General features: G+C 44.1%; 1 protein-coding gene across 2 annotated transcripts; it reads right to left on the bottom strand.

The window, feature by feature from the left end:
• Positions 1-489: 489 nt before the first annotated feature.
• On the bottom strand, positions 490-16106 carry SLC20A1 (solute carrier family 20 member 1). 2 transcript variants are annotated; one of them, XM_040623203.1, is made up of 11 exons: positions 15872-16106; positions 14806-15420; positions 14521-14661; positions 14020-14105; positions 9580-9676; positions 6982-7101; positions 4985-5254; positions 4307-4865; positions 3343-3528; positions 2503-2587; positions 490-1449 (listed from the first exon to the last, which is right to left on the bottom strand). In XM_040623203.1, the coding sequence occupies exons 2-11, from the start codon at positions 15149-15151 to the stop codon at positions 1288-1290; spliced, it is 2052 nt and encodes a 683-aa protein (XP_040479137.1). In that variant the 5' UTR covers positions 15152-15420; positions 15872-16106; the 3' UTR covers positions 490-1287. The 2 variants fall into 2 exon arrangements, with proteins under 2 accessions (XP_040479137.1, XP_040479138.1); XM_040623204.1 differs by having other exon boundaries at positions 4985-5128.
• Between the last annotated feature and the right edge of the window lie 6775 nt (positions 16107-22881).

The following is a 22881-nucleotide window of genomic DNA, read 5'->3' as shown; positions in this document are numbered from 1 at the left end:
AACCATCAACCTAGTTTGCAAAGCAATGTACTTTTCATTAACTGTTCTGATCAAAGGTAAAAGAGGTAATGGGTCAAGACTGAAGAACCCAACACTGAGAATTTTTAAATAAGCTGAGCTACACACACACATACACACCCCACCCATCTTAACATCCTTCATAATAGCAAAGCTAGTAACATTCTAAATAAGGATATGGTAAAATAGTCCAAACAGGAACTTTGTGGCTGTCAATGAGTACATTTATACACGCTAACGTGAAAGTGTCTAGGCTGTGCTATTACAAGGAAAAATGTCAAACAGCTTTGTACCTATGGAGTTAAGTCATGTATATTCTGGGATCACAAGAAACTTAACAGGGAGGAGTGGGGAAATTTAAGTGGAAATTTAGTTCTCATTTAAGATACTCACACTCTCCTAAGAATGCATAGGGCTAACTGATTTGAAGCCCAGATGCCACAAGTATGAACAAAAACCATGAGAACAAAATTTTCTAAAAACTGTAGGCTTTTTTATTCAGTTAAGAGGTAGACAGATGAACATGGAAGGCTGTCCCATTTAACTTGCCCAAAGTTCATATTCCACTCCATTCATCCATCCCACACTGCCAGAAATCATAAAGAAATAACCAAGACTGCCAGAAGGCTTTTTCTTCCTACTTCTTTTTAGCAATAACAGTCAATAAATTGCTTGCAAAGAAGTTACTACTAACTTAAATTTCACTGTGTCCAAAGAACCTCGTCCCTATAAGAAGTTCCCACATATGCCAATGGAACCTGCCACTACCGACAGGAGGGCAGAGTACAAATGGCTCTATTTCTCTAAGAGACTACAAGGGAAGCTTCAGTTATGCTTGTTGTTAAGTCCCTGTGCACGTTAGGGCAGAAGCTGGTGAAACCACCAAAGCAGAGCACTGCGTCAAATGGCTCTGAATGGTTTAAAAAAAAAAAAAAAAATCACAAGTTATCTTCAGAGACAACATTAAAACATAATGGAATTGAAGCCTGATACAAAAAGTAGAGAATTATGTACAGGAATTCACAGCCCAAAAGGAAAAGGGACCTCAATAGGAACCAGTGGAAACCTGGCTATTTTACATAGCTAATTTTGAGACAAGTCATATTTAGCACAAAAGCAATTATAGCACAAGTAACACTTCCCTCCCACAGCTCCCAAACTTTAAAAAGACTCTTGTCGGTCTTCTGTAACACTGTGATCCTTCTTCAAAGGAGCAGGAATGTGTAAGGTGGCCCCAAACATCAACGCGAATTTTAATCTCAAACAGCTTCACGGTCTGAGGATGACATATTTGAAGACTGCCATAATAGCAGCACTGATAACGCCAGAGATGGGGACGGTAACAAACCAGGCCATAAATATGTTGCGGAAGAGTCGCCAGTCAACAGCCTTTTTGGATCGGAGCCAGCCAACAGATACAACAGAGCCCACCTAGCAGAGCAAAGGATCAAGGAAACTGGTTAATAAAAGCCAATGGTATTTTGGTAACAGACACATGATCTTACATAGGTAAGGAGCCCCAAATTGCTGATGAGACTGATTCCATGAAAGAACGTTTCTAACAGGGTAAGAAGCAGATTACTCGTGGGAAGATGAAGGCAATATAAAAGTCCAATCACTACATCTGTGGTAATTGGGGTAAAATACAAGAATGAGAACACTTCCTTTCTCTCTCCTGAGCTACTGGCATTTTTTTTTTTTTAAGATTTTATTTATTTATTTGACAGAGAGAGACACAGCCAGAGAGAGAGGGAACACAAGCAGGGGGAGTGGGAGAGGAAGAAGCAGGCTCCCAGTGGAGGAGCCTGATGCAGGGCTCGATCCCATAACGCCGGGATCACGCCCTGAGCCAAAGGCAGACGCGTAACGACTGAGCCACCCAGGTGCCCCTGAGCTACTGGCATTCTGACCAACTGCTTTAAAAATTAACTGTTTTAATACATTAAGTTTCAGGTTTTCCAAACATCATTTTAGAGGAGGACAGATATTAGACATCACAGCCAATCACCTGGAGATACCTAGAAGAAAAAGGATGACTCACAGGCTCCATGATGAACCAACTTAAATCGCCTTAAGGGAGCCAGTTTCTTCCTTTTTCTATAGTTATTACATAGCCATCAGACAACTTCAGAATTCAGTGAGATTCTCAGTACTTCAATTCTGAGGCTATGAATATGTACCTTCTATAAATAACATTGCCCTTCAACAGCCCAACATGCCTCACAGACGGGCTAACTATATGTAAAAGGACCTTTGCCATCATTTGGTGAGAACATACATTATTGGCTTAAGAGTACTAGACCCAAGGAATTGTAAACCGTAAGCCTTCACATTATTGCAGTTATTTGTCCTAAATCTGTGAACTCTTCAAGACTCCCAACTGCATAAAACTTTCTAAAACACAGTATCACACTTAAAAACAAACAAACCTCTCCATATTACTAGAATCATTCAATAGACACAGTACTTATACATTACACTTACTTTACAATGTGTTGTACTGATGGGAAGACCAATATTTGATGCAATTACCACCGTGAGGGCAGATGCCAGTTCAATACTGAAGCCACTGTAGACATAAGAACATTACTTGTCAAGAATGGAAGCTCATTTTTTTATAAGCTAACATTACTCCAAAGTTAACACAATCTTACTGTGCTCTATTCAGTGACAAAACCTTCACTAACATCTTTAATTGGCTATAGCTCCTGAAATCTGTTTTTTTTAAGATTTCATTTATTCATTACTCATTTGAGAGAGAGAAAGCACAAGTGGAGGGGTGGGAAGAGGAAGTGGGAGAGGGAGAAGCAGACTCCCCACTGAGCCGGGAGCCCGATGTGGGGCTGGATCATGACCTGAGCAGAAGGCAGACGCTTAACCATCTGAGCCACCCAGGCACCCCTGAAATCTACTTTAAATCAGGCCCTCTTCCATCTTCTCTAACATTTTGGGGTTTTAAGGGTTTCTAGAAGCCCATTAATAAAGTTTACACTTCTATTTTGAAGAATTTAATAAACATCAGTCTTAGCTATCAAGTAAAAACAAACAAAGGACAAGTATACAGAGCTATTCGCTCCACAAACACACACACCTTTCTCAGAAAAGTTGTATTATTAAGAGACCACTGGAGATGAATATTTGACCAAAATTATGTTTAAGGGCCAGACAACATGTAAAATTGAAAAAGTTCACAACAATGAGAGTAACGTCAGGAACTTATACAAGCTCGGGGTATATTAGCTGAAAATTTTTGTGGTAACACTACACAGTATTATGTGTCCTAAGAAAATGAGCATTAGCCTAAGACTTGCTTTGCCAACTTACCTAGAAGGTGTGATTGGTGTGAGATCTTTCCCCATGGTCTGGATAACTCTCCTTCCCCAAACCCACAGACCAATACAAATACCAACTCCACCGTAGAGCAGAAGCCATATTGGTGTTGCTACTTTTGAAGAAACATCTCCTGTGTCATAAACCAGATACAAGGCAACAAGAGGTCCGATGGCATTGCTGAAAGAAAAAAGAGGACAAAGATGATTTTTCAGGCAGAACTAGAACTTGGCAAGATCATTTGCTAAATGACCTACTAGATAATTTAAAACAAAGCTGTCAAGCTCATTTAGCAATCCTTTCAACAGAAATAAATGGAACCCCAACATACATAGAAGAAAATGAAAGCTATTCTCAGAGAAGAATCCCATGCATTTGGTGGCCTATCTTCCAACAGGTAGCCTAGAACAACTCAGGTTCCAATGACCTGTTTACGAACCACAGAACTAAGGCCGACAACCTCCAAATGCATTCCCTAGGGCATTGATTTTTAAGCTTTCCATCTCAGTATTCACAGAATTTACTATCACAGAACTGGATCCTATCTTGATAGACAAGACCTCTCCATGAAGAATATCTGTGTTTATCATCTACGGAAACATTCTTTGTACTTTCTCGAGAGAAAAAAAAAATTTTTTTAAACATTCTTTGTAATCTATCTCTAAAGGAAAAACAAAAAAAAAATTTTTTTTAAGATTTTAAGTAATCTCTACACCCAACTCGGGGCTCGAACTTACAACTGAGATCAAGAGTTGCATGCTCTACTGTGAGCCAGTCAGGCACCCCTCTAAGAAAAATTTTATTGCCTATTAAGTCAATAACTGCTATTACCTCATCCTCTCCAGCTTATTCGTGTCCCACGGGGGGTATGGCACCAAAGCCACAAGCATAGCCTTATAAAAGGGATAAGGTGATACAAAAACAGAAAGCGTGATGCTGAGATTCCAAGTCAACTGACCTGACGTCATTTCCACCATGGGCGAATGACCCAAAGCAGGCTGTAAGGATCTGCAGGAACTGGAAGAGGAGAGACACCTCTGGTTTATCCTGGTCATACCATTCTTCTAGAGAGCCGCTACTTCCTTTTCTGTCACCCAGACCCATCTCTGCCTTGACACTCATGTCCATCTCGGATGCCGAGTGCATGTCAGACACAGCATTGCAGTAACTGGTGTAACTGTCCATTCGAATTCGCTTCTTGCTGTCTGCATTAGGCCATGTCAGCTTCTCCATTTCTTCACCTTTCTGTTCACCTTCTTTGGCACGGAATGAATCCAGGGGCATGCCACAGATTGCCATCGTGTAGGAAGTATAGCTATTATTGCGCCTCAAGGGTTTGTCGCCAGAGTCTCCCATGCAGTCGCCCACCTTGGCAAGATGTAATTTATGGAGCAGCTCTTTGTATAAGCCAGAATCTTTATGCACGGTGTGATACTGATAGTGCCCACTGGAGTTTATCTGGTTACTGACGGCTTGATTGAACTGAACAAGGTTCCCATTAGGCAACTGTACCGCCCCTGGCCAAGACCAAAACAGTAACATTAAAAACAGCATCAGGTCCAAAGAGTGAGCCTCCTCCCCAACACAGGTAACAAAGTAAAACTCTTATTTTGCCCACTGAAAAAACTCCACTCACCATTCATGGTGCTGTCTATGCTGGTTTCCTCTTTCAGATCCACGCTGGGAAGCCTCTCGCGCTCTGGAGCTTCCTCTAAGTCTCCAAGTTTGAATGAGACTGTTCTCTCCTCCACCACAGCTCGGAGGGGCACAGTGGCAGATCCTACCTCAGAAACAGGATTCCTGGTTTCAATATCACTGAGAGACAACTTTGTTTCTTCGTGATCTTCTTTCAAGCTATTCTTTTTTTCCATTAAAGGGCTTTCAGAAGGACTAGACTTTATTTCTCCTAGAAAAAAGGGGTTTTTTTTGGTTTGGTTTTGACCAAACTAACTCGTTCCACATCTTCCCTCTCCCCCACCTCAAAAAAATCCATCTCAAAGTAATATATTTCAGTGAAAGTTCAGGATGATTTTTCCCTGTCTGCTTCACTTGCCATATCTTTCCTTTGGGAAGAAATCAGCAATGTTTCAGACGCCACAAACTTTTTCAGTAAAGGGCAAGACAGTAAAATGTTTAAGGCTTTATGGGCTCTGTTGTGTATTCTTCTCCTTCATAAAACAAAGGTTCTGATTTTACAAGAATAAGAACTATTCCTAGCTCCGTGCTGACCCATTCTGAGGTAAAAGGTACCTCAAGCATGAGGTGGACAGATTGAAAATTTACAATGCATCTAATTCATGTTCTTTTTTTTTTTTTTTTTAAAGATTTTATTTATTTATGTGACAGAGAGACAGCCAGCGAGAGCGGGAACACAGCAGGGGAGTGAGAGAGGAAGAAGCAGGCTCCCAGCGGAGGAGCCCGATGTGGGACTCGATCCCGGAACGCCGGGATCACGCCCTGAGCCAAAGGCAGACGCCTTAACGACTGCGCTACCCAGGCGCCCCTAATTCATGTTCTTTTTAAAAAAGGAATGCCCCCAAATTTCAGTCCAGAAGTTCAAGCAAAGGAACACAGCTCAATACAGGCAACTAAAGATGACAACTTGAATTCCCATCTCTGTAAAACAGACATGCGCTTTAATGTTCCGCCTTATGGTTCTAAATGCCATGACTAGGCAGGAATATCTTCCGCCCAGTCTACCAATGCCCAGTACGTTTACACGTTCATTCAGGCAGCACAACCACGCTATAGACTATAAAACGTTAGCAAGACTTGTCTTCTCTTCTCCCAGACTGGGGGAAAAATGAGGTCAGGAAGTCATGCAAGCCTTATTCCGACTGTGTGCACGGCACAAGCAGACTAGCACAGACCAGAGCCTCTCAGAGGCGCCTCAGCGCAGTTGCATGACGCAGCTCTCTTCCTAGTGGCCCTGCAGTGTGTGCATCCCTCCACTTCCCAGTGGCAAATGAAATCACTAACCAAGCATTTGCAGATGAAAAGGGCAGAAAAAGATTACTTTAACAGATCTCAGCCAGTAAGGGAACGAATACAAGATTTAAATGAGACTGACACTAACAAAATTTACTCCATATTTAATGACACTCCACTACCGTATGTAGTAATGGTCTAAATGATTCCTTCACATTAACACTGGAAAATATCTACCTCTAGAATTTGTGCGACAATTCTGAGAATTAACCAAATCTAAAGTTAGATATAAATATGTGACTTAGCTTTGCCGGTCTAAATCTGAAGTTACACATATACGTAGTTAAGGAGAAAGTTCTCTCTCCTTGAAAATATTTTGTACCTACCCCTTATTACACATTAAGATAACCTCACAGTTCCCAAGTAATGTTAAGCTACTTCTCTGTGTATTTCTGTCACCAGCAACTGATGTCAAGGTAGATTAAATGACCAGTTTGTCCCCAACATGTCAATTATTCCTTATGAGTAGGCCTCAGGTCATTTCAAGTCAATAAAACCATAGTTTGGACAATAAACCCATCTCCTGAAATCTCATTTAAATTTTTGACTTTGCCAATTTATCCAAATAGCGGACTTTTATTAAGTGATCACACAAGAAACAAGCACATTGCTAGTTAAAATGTTCTGCTACAATTTGTTACTTACGTTCGATTTTTCTCTTCATCCTGGGACATACAAAGAACCAGACGATAAGGGCACAGAAAACTGCACATCCCACCGAGATGAGGATGGTGCCCCACAGAGGAAGTTTGTCAAAGCCCAGCACTAGGAGATAAAATGGTGCATCTTGAAAACCCCAGGGCAACAGCCCCCTGCAACAATGTGTAAACCCTCCTCTGGGGACTCTGGGGTTCCCCAAGCCAGCCCATCACCCTTTATAACTGCTGCCAGCCTCAGGTCCACAGGGTTTTTATTGTGCTCATGACTACACAAATTCAGGAGGGGAGAAAAATCCCATGGTCATCTGAAACCCACACCTTCACCTCTGGCCCACTCTCCACACCTGCTAGATTAGATTCAAGTCTCCCAAACTCCTTCAAAAACTAGCTTTTTTCCTTTCTTACTTAGAAGGTAATAAGGATCACTATAATCTGAGGATCTGCAACTAGCTACGAAAAAAATGGAAGCGCTCCACTCCCCAGACTCCAGATGGTAGCTGCCACACATTATGTTTGCACATACAGATTTTGATGTTAAAAAAGAAAGGGGCCCCAAGAGTCATATTTGTCATTCTGACAGAATTCTCTGTGGAAGTTATCAAATCCCTTGTATTACCCTCCAGTAAAATCCTTTAACAAGATTATCTCTTAGGAGACATTATCAAACTAAGATATAGAAAATCAGAATATTATCTATCAAAAGATAAGAATAGTTCAAAGGGCTATCTTTCACAAGAAGAAAACAGTTTAGTGGTAATTTCATTAACAAGCCGTATCTTAGAGACTTGCCTACTTTTCACCTGGCTTTGGGATCATTAATATCAGTCCTCATCTGCTTATCACTTAAGTGCTAACAGGCTCCAAGCCACTAGCCTAGACTAATGACGGAAGCAAAGCACTACAGAATTCTATTTAAGACTAAAAGATGTTATAATGCTCTATAATTCATCCAAGAATAGCGCAACTACCTGCAGTTCTTTTGCTTTATTCTGATTAGGAATTAAAGTACTTATAAAATGGAAAATCTATTGCCCCCCAATGATTAATATTTAAAAATAAGATATAAATTGTAGTCCCTTCAAAACTAAAGTTCTATAGTGACTATAAATCTTTCCATTTTAATTCCTATCAATTCTAACCATGTATTTAGTCACACAAACTCAAATATACATGAAATTTAATGAATCACTATCACAATTTAAATTTGCCTGTGTTCCAAGTCAAAAAGGGGAAACGAGAAGGGGAAATTTTTCTTATAAATGATCCACAAAGAACAGAACAAAACTATCCCAAGTTCCTTTTTCAAAAATGAAAGTTTAAGTTTCTAATTTCACTGAACTATGAGCTTTACTGCTACCAGATAAAACATCAGTGCTTAGAGCCTCATGGGACACTTTGGTTTAGCACAAAGAAAAAACTCAATTTAAAACAGAACAAAAATGTAGCATGCAAGCTTTTCTTTGCCTGTACCATTTGGTAAGGAGTCTATGATCCCCTAAGTAAGATCAATATTCTCATAAAGTTGTCCATTCTCTTTCCTAATTATTCCAGGAATAAAGACAAGGTTAAAAATACTTAGCTAATTCCATTTTTGGTCAGTGACTTATTACTTCAGTGAAGTTTAAGAAGCAAGTTACAGTCCATTAGTCAGAAAAGTAATCAATTTAGTGGGCCCCAATGAGCATTAAAAAAAGCTAGAGAATTATCTGAAAATGAGTGCACAGCACATAGTAACATAAGTAGCTTCAAAATACTATTCTGGTTTTCCTTCCTCTCTCTCTACATGGGAGTCTTGGGCAGCAATGTACAATGTATTTTTTCCAGTGGATCACAGTCAAAAGCTCAAGAGCCACTGAGTTGACCATCAAGTCAAATGACCCTAGATACTAGCAAAACTGAACTGATCAAAGCATGTACTGTCCTTTAAGTTACAAGTGATTGATCTTTTTCAGTTGCTAAATTAAACACGTATCATAATTTAATCCATGCTTTGCCTTAGTCTCAAAATAAAAGCAATCATTTCAATCTTTATATCCTCACAAATTATTTTTCCTCTTAGCTGCATGAATTCTTCTTCCAAGTGCACTTAGGCCAGTTGTTAAACATCCCAACTCTTCTCATTCAAGCAGATTCAGGGAAGTAAATTTAGTGCTTAAAAACAAAGGTAGCTCCATTTGGGAGAGAAAAATGAGAATATCCAGCAAACCAGTCCTAAATGACTGATTATTGAAGACCAAATATAACTAATTACTCTTCAGTAGTCAGTAGTTGAGGTCAATATCACTTCCAGTATTTTTAGCATAGATAGGAGAAAGGGAAGGAGAAGGTCATATTATCGGTGGATCCTGTGAAGACTAAAGAGTAAAGGTCTGTAGTGATTTAGAATCTGAGCAGGTCTCTTTGGTTGAAAAACTATCTAGGTTAACTCAGCATACACTAGCCTGCAGCCTTCTGAAATGGGCGCAGGCCAGCCACCTTCTAGGAGATTTCAGCCCTGTAAAGCAAAAAGGGGTAAATTGGGCATTTAATGCAAGTTTTATAAACAACTTTAAATTCACATTTAAATATTTTGATATGTACTTACAAGGTGCTCCAGTATACATGATGGAAAAAAGGTTTATTCCAACTGTGCAGGCATAGAAAACTGGCAAAGCTCGCAAACCATTAGGAACTGGATCTGCCTGTAAAAGATCATTAAGATCAATACCTTAAAAGGTGTTAAAGTTAATTCATTTCCATAGAACCTTGTAAAAGGGCAGGTTCAGGAATTACAGTGCCGGTTAATGGTCTCCATAGTAACAGGAAAAGCCCAGTTGGCCTTGTGCCTGGAAGTCTCCCTACCAAGGCTGATCTCATCTTTTACATCTACCTGAATTTAAGTTTGTGTTTGGTTTTTTATTACTGGGGGGGGGTGGGGGGGATGCTATTTCTAACAAGGCTACCTACACCAGTGACCGGTAATGTCCCAAATAATCAGTTTCATCACCCAGTGTTCTAAAGTACCTGATGTCCAGATGGAAATCTGAGCATACATCTGAGATGTACTATACATTTGTAAAAGATGTCAAGAAATAGACTATGAGATGTTAGGACATTTCTCACCATGCCTGCAAAGATTTCTTAAAATCAAAACATGCAGAATTTACCTGCAACAACCATCTTTTCTAGATATCAATAAATATGCCACTATTAACGATTTACCAAAGGGCTAAGATAAAAATCAATGGTACACTAAAGTCACTTCCTCATTCAACAGACTGCGCTAAACACTATTCTGGGCACTAAAATATGGGAATGAATGAGAAAAAGTCCCTGCCCTCAGAGAACTGACATTTACATTCTAGTACAGAAAAAAGTAGCAATAAATACTATGAAGAAAATAAAGAAGGGTATAAGGGGCAGCGATGGAAGGAGGGGCACATTGGGGAGTATCAGTGGAACAAAAGACAAACGTGGTAAGTCGACAAGCCACGTACATACCTAAGGGTGCAGAAAAAAAGCAAGGCATGTTGAGGGGAGGGTTATTCCAGACAGAGATATCAGCAAGTGTAAAAGCCCTGAGGCAAAAACTCCAAATGTTTAAGGAACTGCAAGGCCAGTGTGACTGGAAATAAGAGTTGCACTTACAACAAATGTGTATTAATTCTACAGGAAAACACTGAAGTCAAAGAGAACACAGATTTGAATATATGGAGAAGACTAAACTTTGAAGATATTACCCTCAAAGTTTAATGCTGTCTTGATCACAATCCAAAAGAAAATCTTGAGAAAGAAGAGAAAGACCCAAAGTGATTCTAAAGCTTCTGACTAGGGGCACCTGGGTGGCTCAGTCGTTAAGCGTCTGCCTTCAGCTCAGGGCGTGGTCCCAGGGTCCTGGGATAGAGCCCCACATCAGGCTCCCTGCTCCGCTGGGAGCCTGCTTCTTACTCTCCCACTCACCCTGCTTGTGTTTCCTCTCTCACTGGCTGTCTCTCTGTCAAATAAATGAATAAATAATCTTTTTAAAAAATAAAATAAAGCTTCTGACTAGGGGTGCATGGCTGGCTCAATCAGTGGAGCAAATGACTCTTGATGTCAGTTGTGAATTCGAGCCCCACATTGGGCATAGAGATTACTTAAAAATAAAATCTTTTTAAAAAAATGAAATAAAAAATGGGATGCCAGGGTGGCTTAGTCAGTTAAGCATCTGCCTTCAGCTCAGGTCATGATCTCAGGGTCCTGGGATCAAGCCCTATGTAGGCCTCCCTGCTCAGCGGGGAGTCTGCCTCTCACTCCCCCCCCAGCTGACGGGCACTCTCTCAAACAAAATCTTAAAAAAAAAAAAAAAAAAGAAGAGAAGAGAAAAGAAAAGGAATGGAATGAAATGAAATACAGGCTCATAGTTTGTAAATCGGCCGGGGGGGAGGGGGTAGGGAATGGGAATAAAGCATAAACCATGTTCTCCCTTTTACTCCCTCCAGACTCCTCTTGGTCACTCACAAGAGGTAACCAAGTCTAACAACTTCATAAAATTTTTATTACTGTATGACCCATCTAACACACACTTGAATCTTTACCATCTTTACCTGGAAATAATGTAAATATCTCACCATCCAGTTATGTAAGATGTGAAGGGGGGGGGTCTTCATAATTCCCCATCTTTAACCAGAACAGTCCACTGTTTACATACTGGATGCTCCTATAAGCCTTTGTCTAAAGAAAAAGGCTCCTCTGAGTTTGAAAAGATGTCCTAGATTTAATGTGATTCCTAACAAAAGGGAGAATGCTGAATGACCCGTTTTCTCTGACTAGCATTTAAATACTCAACAGGAAAACTTTCCCTTTACCCCTATTCCTCGTTTATTGCCCCCAGTCCTTAAGGGGACGTACCCCACCTTCATTCTGGTTTTTCCTACTAGACTACCCAATACCCTTGAAACAGACATTGAGAAAACAAAATTTTTAAAAAGCAATTTTAATGTTAATTTCCAAAACAGAATCTTAAGTTGGAAAACATCCTAATGGTCAAATATTCAGACTTTAATAGCCAGGACCCCCAAAGATTACCAGCATAAGGATGTTTTCTTGATATTTAAAACCTAATGTAACCAGAACTATTCATATTCATCACCGAAAGACTCATTGATATGGGGCGCCTGGATGGCTCAGTGGGTTGGGCGTCTGCCTTTGGCTCGGGTCATGACCTCAGGGTCCTGGGATCAAGCCCCACATCGGGCTCCCTGCTCAGTGGGGAGCCTGCTTCTCCCTTTTCCTCTGCCCCTGTATCCGCTCGTGCTCTCTGTCTCTCTCAAATATATAAATAAAACCTTTAAAAAAAAAAAAAGACTCATTGATAGATTGGACACAAGGGATATATATATGTGGGCCATGGGGAGGAAAGGGGGGTTTGGAGGTCAAGAAGGTCCCCAAAGTCAGTCAGTATTGTTTTAAACACTATTCCAATCATTCTTGATCATGTCCATCCTCATTCCCACATAAAGAATATATAGTTAAGAAGTTAATATATTTAACTTAAGCTCTCAACTGTGGGTAAAAAGTACCTGCCATGCATTTCTCAAATCAGAGAGTCTGGGCACTAAAAATCCCTCTTCACACCTCAAACCAACACCATTCACCCTCCAAGAAAGAAGAAAAGTTTGTTTTGTCTTGAGACACACAAAGCCTCTCCAGAATCGGAACAATCTGGTTCCCAATATATCAACTAAGACCCAATGTAAACTTTTATAAAGCAGGAATCCCTAACAGGGGGATCCTATTAATTCTCCTGGTTCTCTAGTTGGAGGAAGCTATATGGTTCTAATAAGACTGAAAAATCTGATCTGTAACTACCGGTACACCTCAAATCTAAGCATCATGTTATCATATGCTACGGCAGTTCTGGGGATTTGGAGGGGAGGTGCTCATCATTCTGTTTGCTAAATAAAACAATACCAAACTTCAAGGCCATTAGTAGTAACAATTAACTATTTACTCTCAAATTATAACCAACATATAGATGTTTCAAATTTTCCAAGTCTTTACAACTGCTATATTCTGCCAGACTAAGGCCACAGGAAAAGTCATTAATGAATCATGGTATTTCTACAGAAGTACAAATCCTTCCCTACGGAAGCTTACAACTAGACCAAATAAGTGGGTCTGAAGATATTCTTACCCTTTGGGATTAAGCTACCTATCTCCTTTCACTCAGATTTCTACCATTTAGGAGCATTTTTAAGAACTTACAATGGACCGTTAAGAGCCACTCACCTTAGAAAAAGGACAACTTTGTTTCCTGAGAAAAATGCATTTATTCTTATTCAGTAAGTAACTCAGTCCAATGACAACATCCCTTGTCGTCTACATTTATTTTGGAGCCAGCATCAGGCTTCTTGATAAAAGAAATGCTATTGGGTCACTCAAAAGGGATTTTCAAATGGGAGAGGAAATTAAGTGACTGTCTGGAAACTTCTTTTTTGGCCAAGAAAAACAAAACAAAACAAAAACTACCTTTACTGGCTCTTTTTACCTAGTCTAAGAAATTAGAGTCAAGTCATGTGAGAGATAGAGTCCCCACTAGAAGCTTATAAACTGGTTATGATAATCAACACTATGGAAGTTAAGTACGTGGAGACCCAAACTACTCAATTTAACTATCAGCTAAAAAAAAAGCCACAAGAGACATTGTGATTTATTGAACCCCAAACTTGTAAGTCAAATTGGTCTGCATATGATGGTTTAGGTAAAGCAGTAATCTGCAAGCACCTGTAACAAAGCCACCCTGAATAAATTTCCTTATTTTTTCATTCCCAGCCTCACCTATTTCTTGGCACATCACAGTACTCAATTTTTCCTTCCTGAATGCATTCTTAGTTATTGAAAACTTGTTTCCTTCAGAGAACTCAGCAACATACAAGAAATAGATCAAACATGAATTTTTTAACTTTCTAAGGCCACACCAACCACATCTGGAAGAATGCTGGCAGTCTGAATACCACTGAGTATGACCCATCAAAGGTCATAAGAGAGGGGAGAGAAAGATTACCTTACGGAGGATGAATGCACGAACAAGGAAGAATAAAATTCCAGACATAATGCCAGAAAGCAGTGGAGAGATGAACCAAGACATCACTGGAACAGAACACAATAAAAAAAAGAAAAAAGAAAGTCAACAAATGATAATCAGAAACCAAAAAAACACTTTAAATTTTAATATTCTGGGGCGCCTGGGTGGCACAGCGGTTAAGCGTCTGCCTTCGGTTCAGGGCGTGATCCCGGCGTTCTGGGATCGAGCCCCACATCAGGCTCTTCCACTATGAGCCTGCTTCTTCCTCTCCCACTCCCCCTGCTTGTGTTCCCTCTCTCGCTGGCTGTCTCTATCTCTGTCGAATAAATAAATAAAATATTTAAAAAAATAAAAAATAAAAAAAATAAATTTTAATATTCTATCTTCAAAACTTTTTGTTTTACACCATGTATTTCGTATAATGCCATGGTAGCACACGACAAGAATAAAAATTAAAAAACCATTTAGAATTAAACATACCAATTTTTATCAGTTCAGACCACTTGACACCCTCCTGCCCCTTTGCCACAAGGGAGAAACCAATGGTTGCACCAACAATACAATGGGTTCCAGAAATGGGAAGCTTCAAAAACGAAGCCACTAGTTGCCACACAGCAGAACCTGAAACACAGGCAAGTTTTATTAAATGGCAAAATTCTTAGGAATGCACTGCTTTCTGAAGAAAATCTGAAAGGGAAAGCACAGGAACGGAACTACCCATTTGCTCACCCGCCACTAAGGGGCACACATAAAAAAAGAACTTACCAAACATCGCACTGACGGAGCCGGCCATCAACAGCTGTTGGGTTGAGTTGTACATCTCCACATCGATCAAGCCCTTCCTGATTGTTTCGCTCACTTTGGCCCCAAGTAGGACGGAGCCCACGGTTTCAAAGATACTAGCTAGGATGCAAGCTTGCTTGAGGGTCACTACACCTGAGCCCACAGCTGTACCAAACGAATTTGCTACATCATTGGCTCCCACGGAGAATGCCAAGACAAATGCAATAACGAAGCCCAGGATCAGCATCCATAGGTAGTCCACCAATGGACCAGAAGCAGCAGTAGCAGCAATAGTACTGGTAGTCAGCGTTGTCACGGTAGATGCCATTCTCTAGACTAGTGGTTTTTTTTTAATTATAAGAGAATTACTGAGCGGCTTTCAAGATGTGTAAACAGAATATGAGGTATCAAAAATGCTATAATAAATAATATATATTATATAAAATTAAATACTGTAAACTACGGCACAGAAACCGAGCTGGGGAGTTACTGCTATACGCTGCGTATGGGCATCTGTTGTCTGGGGTTTCTTTGGCTCTGGAGGGCTAAAAGCAAGGAGAATTCCATGGCGGAGAAGAGAAAGGACGCAAGTTCATCCTGGGGGGGGAGGGGAAAGAAAATAACAATAGCAGCGCGCCCTTGGGGGGCCCGTGCGGCACCCCGCGCTGGCCCACGCCGCTGGGGAGCCCGGCCTTGTCCTCCGCCCGCAGCCCACCGTCCCCGGCCCCGAGCAGGGCTAGCGAGGCGGTGGGCACGTGGCGCCGGAGACCTCCTCGGCCGGCGCGCGCCAGCCTCCCCACCGCCGCCTCCGCCAGCCCGCGCGCGCCCTCCCCACGAAAACCGGAAAAGGGCCGTTCCCGCGCGCGCCGCCCGGGGACCGCCAAAAAGGCCCGCGGGCGGGCGGGGTGGGGGAGGGAGACGAATAGAAACGAAGCCAGAATCTCACCGCACAGCCCGCACCGGCCCACCCGGCCGCCTCCCCCGCCACGGCGTCGGCACCTGGCCCCGGGGAGAAGAAAGCCTTATCCAAGGTGGCGCCACCACTCACCAGAGAAAACGAAGGGCCGAGAGGGAGACGAGAGGTGCAGGCTGCAGCGGTTGGCTGGAGCCACGGACGCACGCACCTGTGGTCGACAAGGAGACAGCCCGGGGCGAAGGCTCCGGGAATGATTCGGCGGGGCTTGGCGACCCACCCTGGAAGCACCCGCTGGCGCCTCAGCGGCCGAGAAGAGCAAGCACGCAGCGCGCGCCGGCAGCCATCACTCTGGCGGCACACGCCGCCGGCCGCTACTTATAGCCCGGCGCCGCGACCCGCGTGACCCGCCGCGCCTCGCCCCGGCTCCGGAGCCCCGCCCCCGGGATGGCGCAGCCCCCACCGGCCGGCGTGCCCAACCGGGTGAGCCCGACGGCGGCGCTCATTGGCCGGACCCGCGCCGGCGGCCACGCCCCCAGCGGGGAGCTTGTCCACGTGGGGAGGGCCAGCCCCCTCTCTGCAGCCTCGCCCTGGCGTCTGTGTGGAGTCTCGCCGCACCAGTTAGTTATTTGTTGGAGGCTGTGGGGGACCCTAGCGCTGCCGCCGGAGGTCGTCATGCGGAGTTATAGAGGCCGCGACCAAGGTCATTCCTAGTCACCCCATCTCACGGGCCCCGTTTCACAGTGCTGACCGCTTCTCCAGCCTTCCTTTGAACGCACTAGTGACCTGCCGCGTCCACAGGCCACACCTGGCCAAGTTCCCCTCCCGTCAGTCCAGTGACGCTGCGGGGGAGCTCGAGCCCTCGGGCTCCGGATCCAGTCCTGGCACGTTGTCGCACCTGTGACTTGCCCTTGGCCAGACAGGCACTGGCCCTCGCGGGGGAGGGAGAAGGCTCACGTGGTCGCTTTGCTCCCGCAGTCATGCTTTTCGGTGAAAACAGAAAGACTGAAGAGTCACGAGAACCAGGTTGTCTCCCCGTTTATGGCGCAGAGCCTCGGGAAGGCTGTGGGTCATTAATTTCCTGCAGACCTGTGTTTTCTGCGTCGTGGCTGGGGCGCGGGGGTTGAGGGGGAGGACACTGCTTCGGATTCAAATCCTGACTCCTACTTGCTGCAGTGTGTCACCTTGAGCAAATTCCAGATCTCTCGGACTGCATTGTCAGGAATGTAAAATGTTAACAGTCCGTACCTACTTTGTGGCAGGACTTAAATGAGTTAACGTACGCGAATGTGACCAGCACTCAGTAGGCACAGAATGCTAATTTCCGGTTTGCTCTTAATGTAAAAATGCCTGTTTTAGGATGTAGGGTAGGCTGTAAGGGGACGTTCTCTGCTTCCCAAAAGTTTTCCTATTCTTTTGATGTAAAAATTGATTTCTAGTCTCCTACAGGGTATATAATGTGGTTTCGACGTTAATAAGATTTGCTTTGCACATTTCGGGTATTTATTCTATTGTGCAGCTTAAGATCAAAACTAATCATGCCGGGAGATTAAAGTCGTGCTTTCTTGTCAGGGTTGTAGTGAGATTGAAGAATTTCAACCACAAATACTTACCAGGCTTAGAATGTTCTGGAGCCCTCCCCACCTTTTTGCCGTCTCTAGTAGCAGGGCACTGAATAGCAGAAGCGAAGATGCTGTAAATCATAGCTCTGTCTGGGACATCTGTGGAGGCTTAAACTGCACATGAGTATTCTCTGACCTATCTAGAACATCTAATGGAGTTCCATGAGTAACTTACAAAGCTCTGGGTCCCAAGGTCATGTCTGAAGCAGAAAGTGCATGTCTGGGAGCAATGACCCTAGAATGCAATTCTGATGTAATTCTGGCCCCTTAAAATGTACTCCTCCCTCCACCTTCAGTTCATTCCAAGGTTATGAAAAAATTGAATAAAAAGGACTGATCTCTTAAAGGTCCTTAGTGTTCTGCCATTTAAAATGATGATTTTGGGTTGAGGGAGGTGTGTGTGAAATAGGTGAAGGGGATTAAGAGTACACTTACTGTGAGGAGTACTGAGTAACAAATTGTTGAATCATTTTACACCTAAAACGAATATAACACTATGTTAATTATACTTGAATTTTAAAAAATAATAAAGTTTAAAAAACAAAAATTTTGGGGGCGCCTGGGTGGCACAGCGGTTAAGTGTCTGCCTTCGGCTCAGGGCGTGATCCTGGCGTTGTGGGATCAAGCCCCACATCAGGCTCCTCTGCTATGGGCCTGCTTCTTCCTCTCCCACTCCCCCTGCTTGTGTTCCCTCTCTCACTGGCTGTCTCTATCTCTGTCAAATAAATAAATAAAATCTTTAAAAAAAAATTTTTTTTTTCAAGTTTACAAAGTTGTTTGTAAGGGAATTGCTTAGAACTTTTCACAGCATGTGGGGTTTTGGTTTTTGTTTTTTTTTTTTTTTTTTTGGTTGTTTTTTTTTTTTTTTTTTCCATTTTTCCATGGGCGTACTTTTTCTGATCTGTGGTATTAGCCCTTCAAGTTCACAGATACTTGCTGGACAACCTCTGTGTGAGGGGGTGGGCAGCCACAGTGATTAGCCATCACGGTGAGAGAGCACAGTCCAGGCCCCTTGGGACAGGTTTGCAGGGAGTTGGAGAGCCCTGGGGCAGAGATTCAAAGAGACTTCCCCTTGCATTACAGGTGAAATCCGTCAACATCTTGAGGCTGGTCCTGTCCTTCCCCTTAGGGCAATAGAGTGCCTCTGCCAACCAGGCTACAAGGAGGGAGAAGCTGGGAATTGGGGTGGGTCCTGACCACCTCACCAGAGGAGAGAGCGGCAGTGGGGTACAGCCCTTCGAGACCTGGAGTTGCCTTGGTCCTGACACCTTCATCCTCCCATAGGGGAGGAGAGGTAGGACTCTGCCTGTAAGAGAAGTTACAGTGCACTGAAAATGGAAAGAGGAGGTAGGAAGACCACCAAGTCATACACAAATGGTACTGGTTCTGACTTTATCACTGAACTTGGGGCAGAGGGCAGAGATCCTAAGTATACGTTTCTGTTAGAGGTGTTGGTGCGCTCGCTAGGATCTTAGGCCATTTGGTCTAGTGGTTAAACACACAGACTGTAAAGACAAACAACCTATTCAGTTATTCACTAGTCATGTGACCAAGGGCAAATACATTCTCTGCCTAATTTTGCTCATCTGTAAAGGGGAGATGTTGAGGGCCCCTATTGTGTAGGGCCATTGTGAGGACTATGTATATAAAACTCTTCTAAAGTCCTTATTCAACTGCTGAAGGCCTACTATGTGTATGTCAGTTATCAGAGCTGCCATCCGGGCCAAGCTCTTTCAGACTTCTCTCACTGCTCATAGAAAATGAGGGGCCACACAAAACTGGGACCTGCTGTCAGAAGGGGAGGGATGGTGTGTGGCAGAGGACACATGGTGGGCTCACTGGCCTGGGAGTGGGAGGCCTGGCCCTGGCCCAGGCGCCTGACTGCCCACAGAATCTTTGGTAGATCAGAGTCACTGCTACTGAGCTCACCAGCCCAAGGGTCCCTCACCCATCCTCATCCTCAAAGGGTCAGAGAAAGACAACCTACTACATGCTGTTAAACATCCTCCTGGGCACTGCGGGCTTCGAGTTTTCTTGGAGATGTTTCCATCTCTCGCTAACTTGATGGAGTTAAGCTTCTGAGAGCTGGGAAAGCAGACCCACCAGTCCCTCCAGACCTGCAGAAGTGGGACAAAAGGAGGAGGCAACACGACTTCTGCACTTCCTGAGCCCAAGAGGCTTGCAGTCAAGGAAATGCATCTGAGGTCACTGTTCAATGAGCAGGAAGTAGGCCTCCTGGAAATAATCTACTCGGAGGGGCAGAACTGCAGTGGGAATGGGAACATTGTGCAGCTAGACTAGGATCAAAGGCAGTTTCAGAAGCTGTCCATTAGGACTTGGATGAAGCAGGGAAGAGAAGGCAGGAACTTTTGAACAAAGGAAAACCACCTCCCTTCTACCCACCACTCCCTTCCACTTGGCTACAGTCACAAATGAATGAGGTAGTAATATCTAGGGTTGCGGTTAAATGTTTACGATGTGCCAAGCATTGTTTCAGGCGGTCTGTGTGTATCATCTCATCTGACGCTCTCCATAAACCTCTAGTTGATGGCACAGAGATAAACCGAGGCACAGAGAATGAAGCAACAGGTAAACCAGTGAAGATCCTAACAAACTACGAGTTTGTGGGTGCTTCTTCCCTGGCTGACGGTAAGTGCAGAGGCAAATATGATGCCCTTAGGTGTTGAACTCTTATTTGCGCTTAAGTTAACACGTTTACTTCCCCCTTCTTTCCTCTTTATTTATTTTTTTTAAAGATTTTATTTATTTATTTGTCAGAGAGAAAGACAGCGCACAAGCAGGGACAGTGGCAGGCAGAGGGAGAAGCAGACTCCCCGCTGAGCGGGAAGCCCCACGCAGGACAATCCCAGGACCCTGGGATCATGACCTGAGCTGAAGGCAGACATTCAACCGACTAAGCCACCCAGGCGTTCCTCCTCCTTATTTTTATTAACTCTTTTGCTTTTACTGCCTGCGTTTTAAGCCTCCTCAAGTCCTGTTGGAATAGAAAGGGCACTTCTAGTAGACCTGACTCCAAGACTGTCCCCAGTTTCTCCAGAGTAAGTAGAGGCAGGAAGCCAGGGGCACAGGTTCTCTCCAGAAATAAAGTCGCTGCAGTAGCCTGACCATGTTTCAGAGTTACTGAAAACTCCGTTCTCTTGAGACTTCTCAAGAAAGGAAATCTGTCTTGCACCCACCTATAGTCAATTCCTGCCGGCAATAGGTTCAGAATGAATAAATAAATATTAATGAATGAATGAATGAATGAATGAATGAATAATAAATAATAATAAAGTAAGGACCACGCATCACCATCACCACCAGCACTTTCCCACCTGCTGTGGATATGGCTGGCCCCTGCCTTCAAACGTTTCCTCATTCCCCATCAAATAGGACTGGCCACCCGATATCCATGGCTCTGCCCTCACCAGGTCCAGGGAAAGTTCCAGACAGAGATGGAGGAGAGGGAGGAGGGCACTTTCAAGCACCCAGACAGCCAAGCTCTGATGTGGAGACATTGGTTGAGACTGGTCTCAGGCTAGTGTCCCACAGCAATAAAGAGCCAGATTTTGGTTGCATCAGGCAAATGGGTTGGTCCATTCGTCTGCCCACCCAAGGAGTGGGGGACAGGGCCACCCCCTCCAGACTTTAAGTGCTGCCTCCTGATTGCTCATCGCCTGGTCTCTTTCCTTTGGTTTTGAGTTCATACATTTGGGTGTGATGTGGCCTAGGACCCAGACAGAGGGGCCAGAAGGACAGTTCCTAGAGCTTGAAATGGTCCTGAAGTCTCTGGCTCCCCTTCGAGCCAGCTTTCAGGACAGCCCTGTGTTTTCGAACACTTCAGAAACACCTCTCCCTGGACACCTAAACTGGGACTCCATTTTCTCCAAGGCCCACATTTCTCAGCTCTTACCGGGAAAGCAGGGAGGAAAGGCAACTTGGTGGAAACTCAGGAATTGTGCGTCATGAAGATCCTGTGGCAGAAGTGGGGGGAAGAGGTCAGCTCACTGCCACCACACCCCAGGACATGTGGTTTTAGGCTGAGAAAGTGAGTGGGCAGCAGGACGTGAGTCATCCACACAGCCATTCCAAGGACGAGGTAGAGGGTAAGGGCTCCAGGCACTGCGTCGCTAACCCTCGCTCTTCATGGGCTCATTCATTCAACACACGGTCGGCTACGGATCTGGCAAATCATCAAGATTGACCAGCCCATGCCCTCCCAAAACACAAACTCCTTCTTACATCCAGAACTTCACACTGAGAACTGGCCACGGACGCAACGGCCAGGGAGGCAAAGTCAACCTTCTACCCGCCCCTCCCCGCCAGACCTCGCACTCCTGTACCCAGCTTGCAGGGCTCCTTTTCCAGTCCACCCTTATTATTGTTCTCTCAGTGAACATTTCCAGGGCTCAAGAGGGTGCCAGGCCTCTCATCCCAGAGTCTACCCGGCACGGCCCCGCCTCCTGCTCTCCACAGGCTCCCCCCTCAGCTGGCTCAGGGCCCCTCAGTCTTCACAGGGCCTCACCAAGAGAAAGCTGGCCAAGAAGAACCCCACGGGACCCTGTGGGTAAAGCTGAAGAAAAAGCTGTCTGTCTTGGGGGAGAGATCAGAGCCTAGGGAGGTCCAGAAATTCAGGTGCTTGGGGACTCAAAGAGGGGCTTCAGCTGGTGGAAGCTGCCTCGTGGGAGACGGAGGATCCGAGCAGAACCCAGTTTCTTCATTTTCAGTGGGCAAATCCCTTTCCAATGATGGGGACCTTCCTGCCCACTGCCTAGAGCCTTGCTCCCTAAAGTGCGGTCTGCAGACCCTCAACAGGGCAGTTTGCAGAGGCTCAGGCCCCACCTGGACCACCTGAATCAGAATCCACATTGTAGCAAGGTCACCATGTGATTCATCTGAACAGGACAGCTTGAGAAGCAATTACTGGAAGAATAATGATTCTCGTTACCTGGTAAGTTTAGAAACATTATGTTAACACTTTTCAGCTGGATGTTGAAAAGCCATCCCTTTTTTTCTGTATTAAGTCCCAGTTTCCTGAGCAAGTACTCCTACCGTTTTTTCGCTGAGAAATCTTTCAGCGCACAGGCTCTGGAGTCAGACGAGCTGGAATTAGAATCCTGGCTCTACCAGTTCCCTGCTAGGACCACAGGCAAATCGCTTCACTTCTCTGTGCCTCACGCTCTTCCTCCATAAAGTGGAGATAATAGGGTTGTTACGAGGACTCAAGTGCTTGCCCTGCACCTGGCATTTAGCAAGCATGCAATACATTTGGATACTAATTGGATTTGGGTGTCCCCAAATTTCCTACGCGCTACGTGGACCATCTTTTAGGCTGACATGCTTCTGCGGTTGATGGTCTCCTCTATTATGCACAGATTCTCCCCAGTTTTATTTTCCAAAGGTGACTTTATTTCCTGGGGGCAACTTAGTGTCACTCCAAAATACATCCATTTCAGGACTGTCCCTTTAATTTATTCCATACCTGCCATCTGTAGGGAGTTGAACCTTCCTCTCCATCTTCTT

The sequence above is a fragment of the Ursus maritimus genome, unplaced genomic scaffold, assembly GCF_017311325.1.
Source record: "Ursus maritimus isolate PB19 unplaced genomic scaffold, ASM1731132v1 scaffold_6, whole genome shotgun sequence".
NCBI classification, from domain to species: domain Eukaryota; kingdom Metazoa; phylum Chordata; class Mammalia; order Carnivora; family Ursidae; genus Ursus; species Ursus maritimus.
The sequence above is the reverse complement of the archived record's forward strand: the minus strand, read 5'-3'. Positions and strand labels throughout refer to the sequence as shown.

Bases quoted from the DNA above. Each gene is read 5' to 3' on its own strand.
- SLC20A1 (XM_040623203.1), bottom strand. From the start codon at position 15,151: ATGGCATCTACCGTGACAACGCTGACTACCAGTACTATTGCTGCTACT. The intron at 5,255-6,981 runs GTAAGTAACAAA...CCTTTTTTCTAG, and splicing joins GATGAAGAGAAAAATCGAAC to GAGAAATAAAGTCTAGTCCT. The intron at 1,450-2,502 runs GTAAGTGTAATG...TTGCTCTGCTAG, and splicing joins TCAGTACAACACATTGTAAA to GTGGGCTCTGTTGTATCTGT.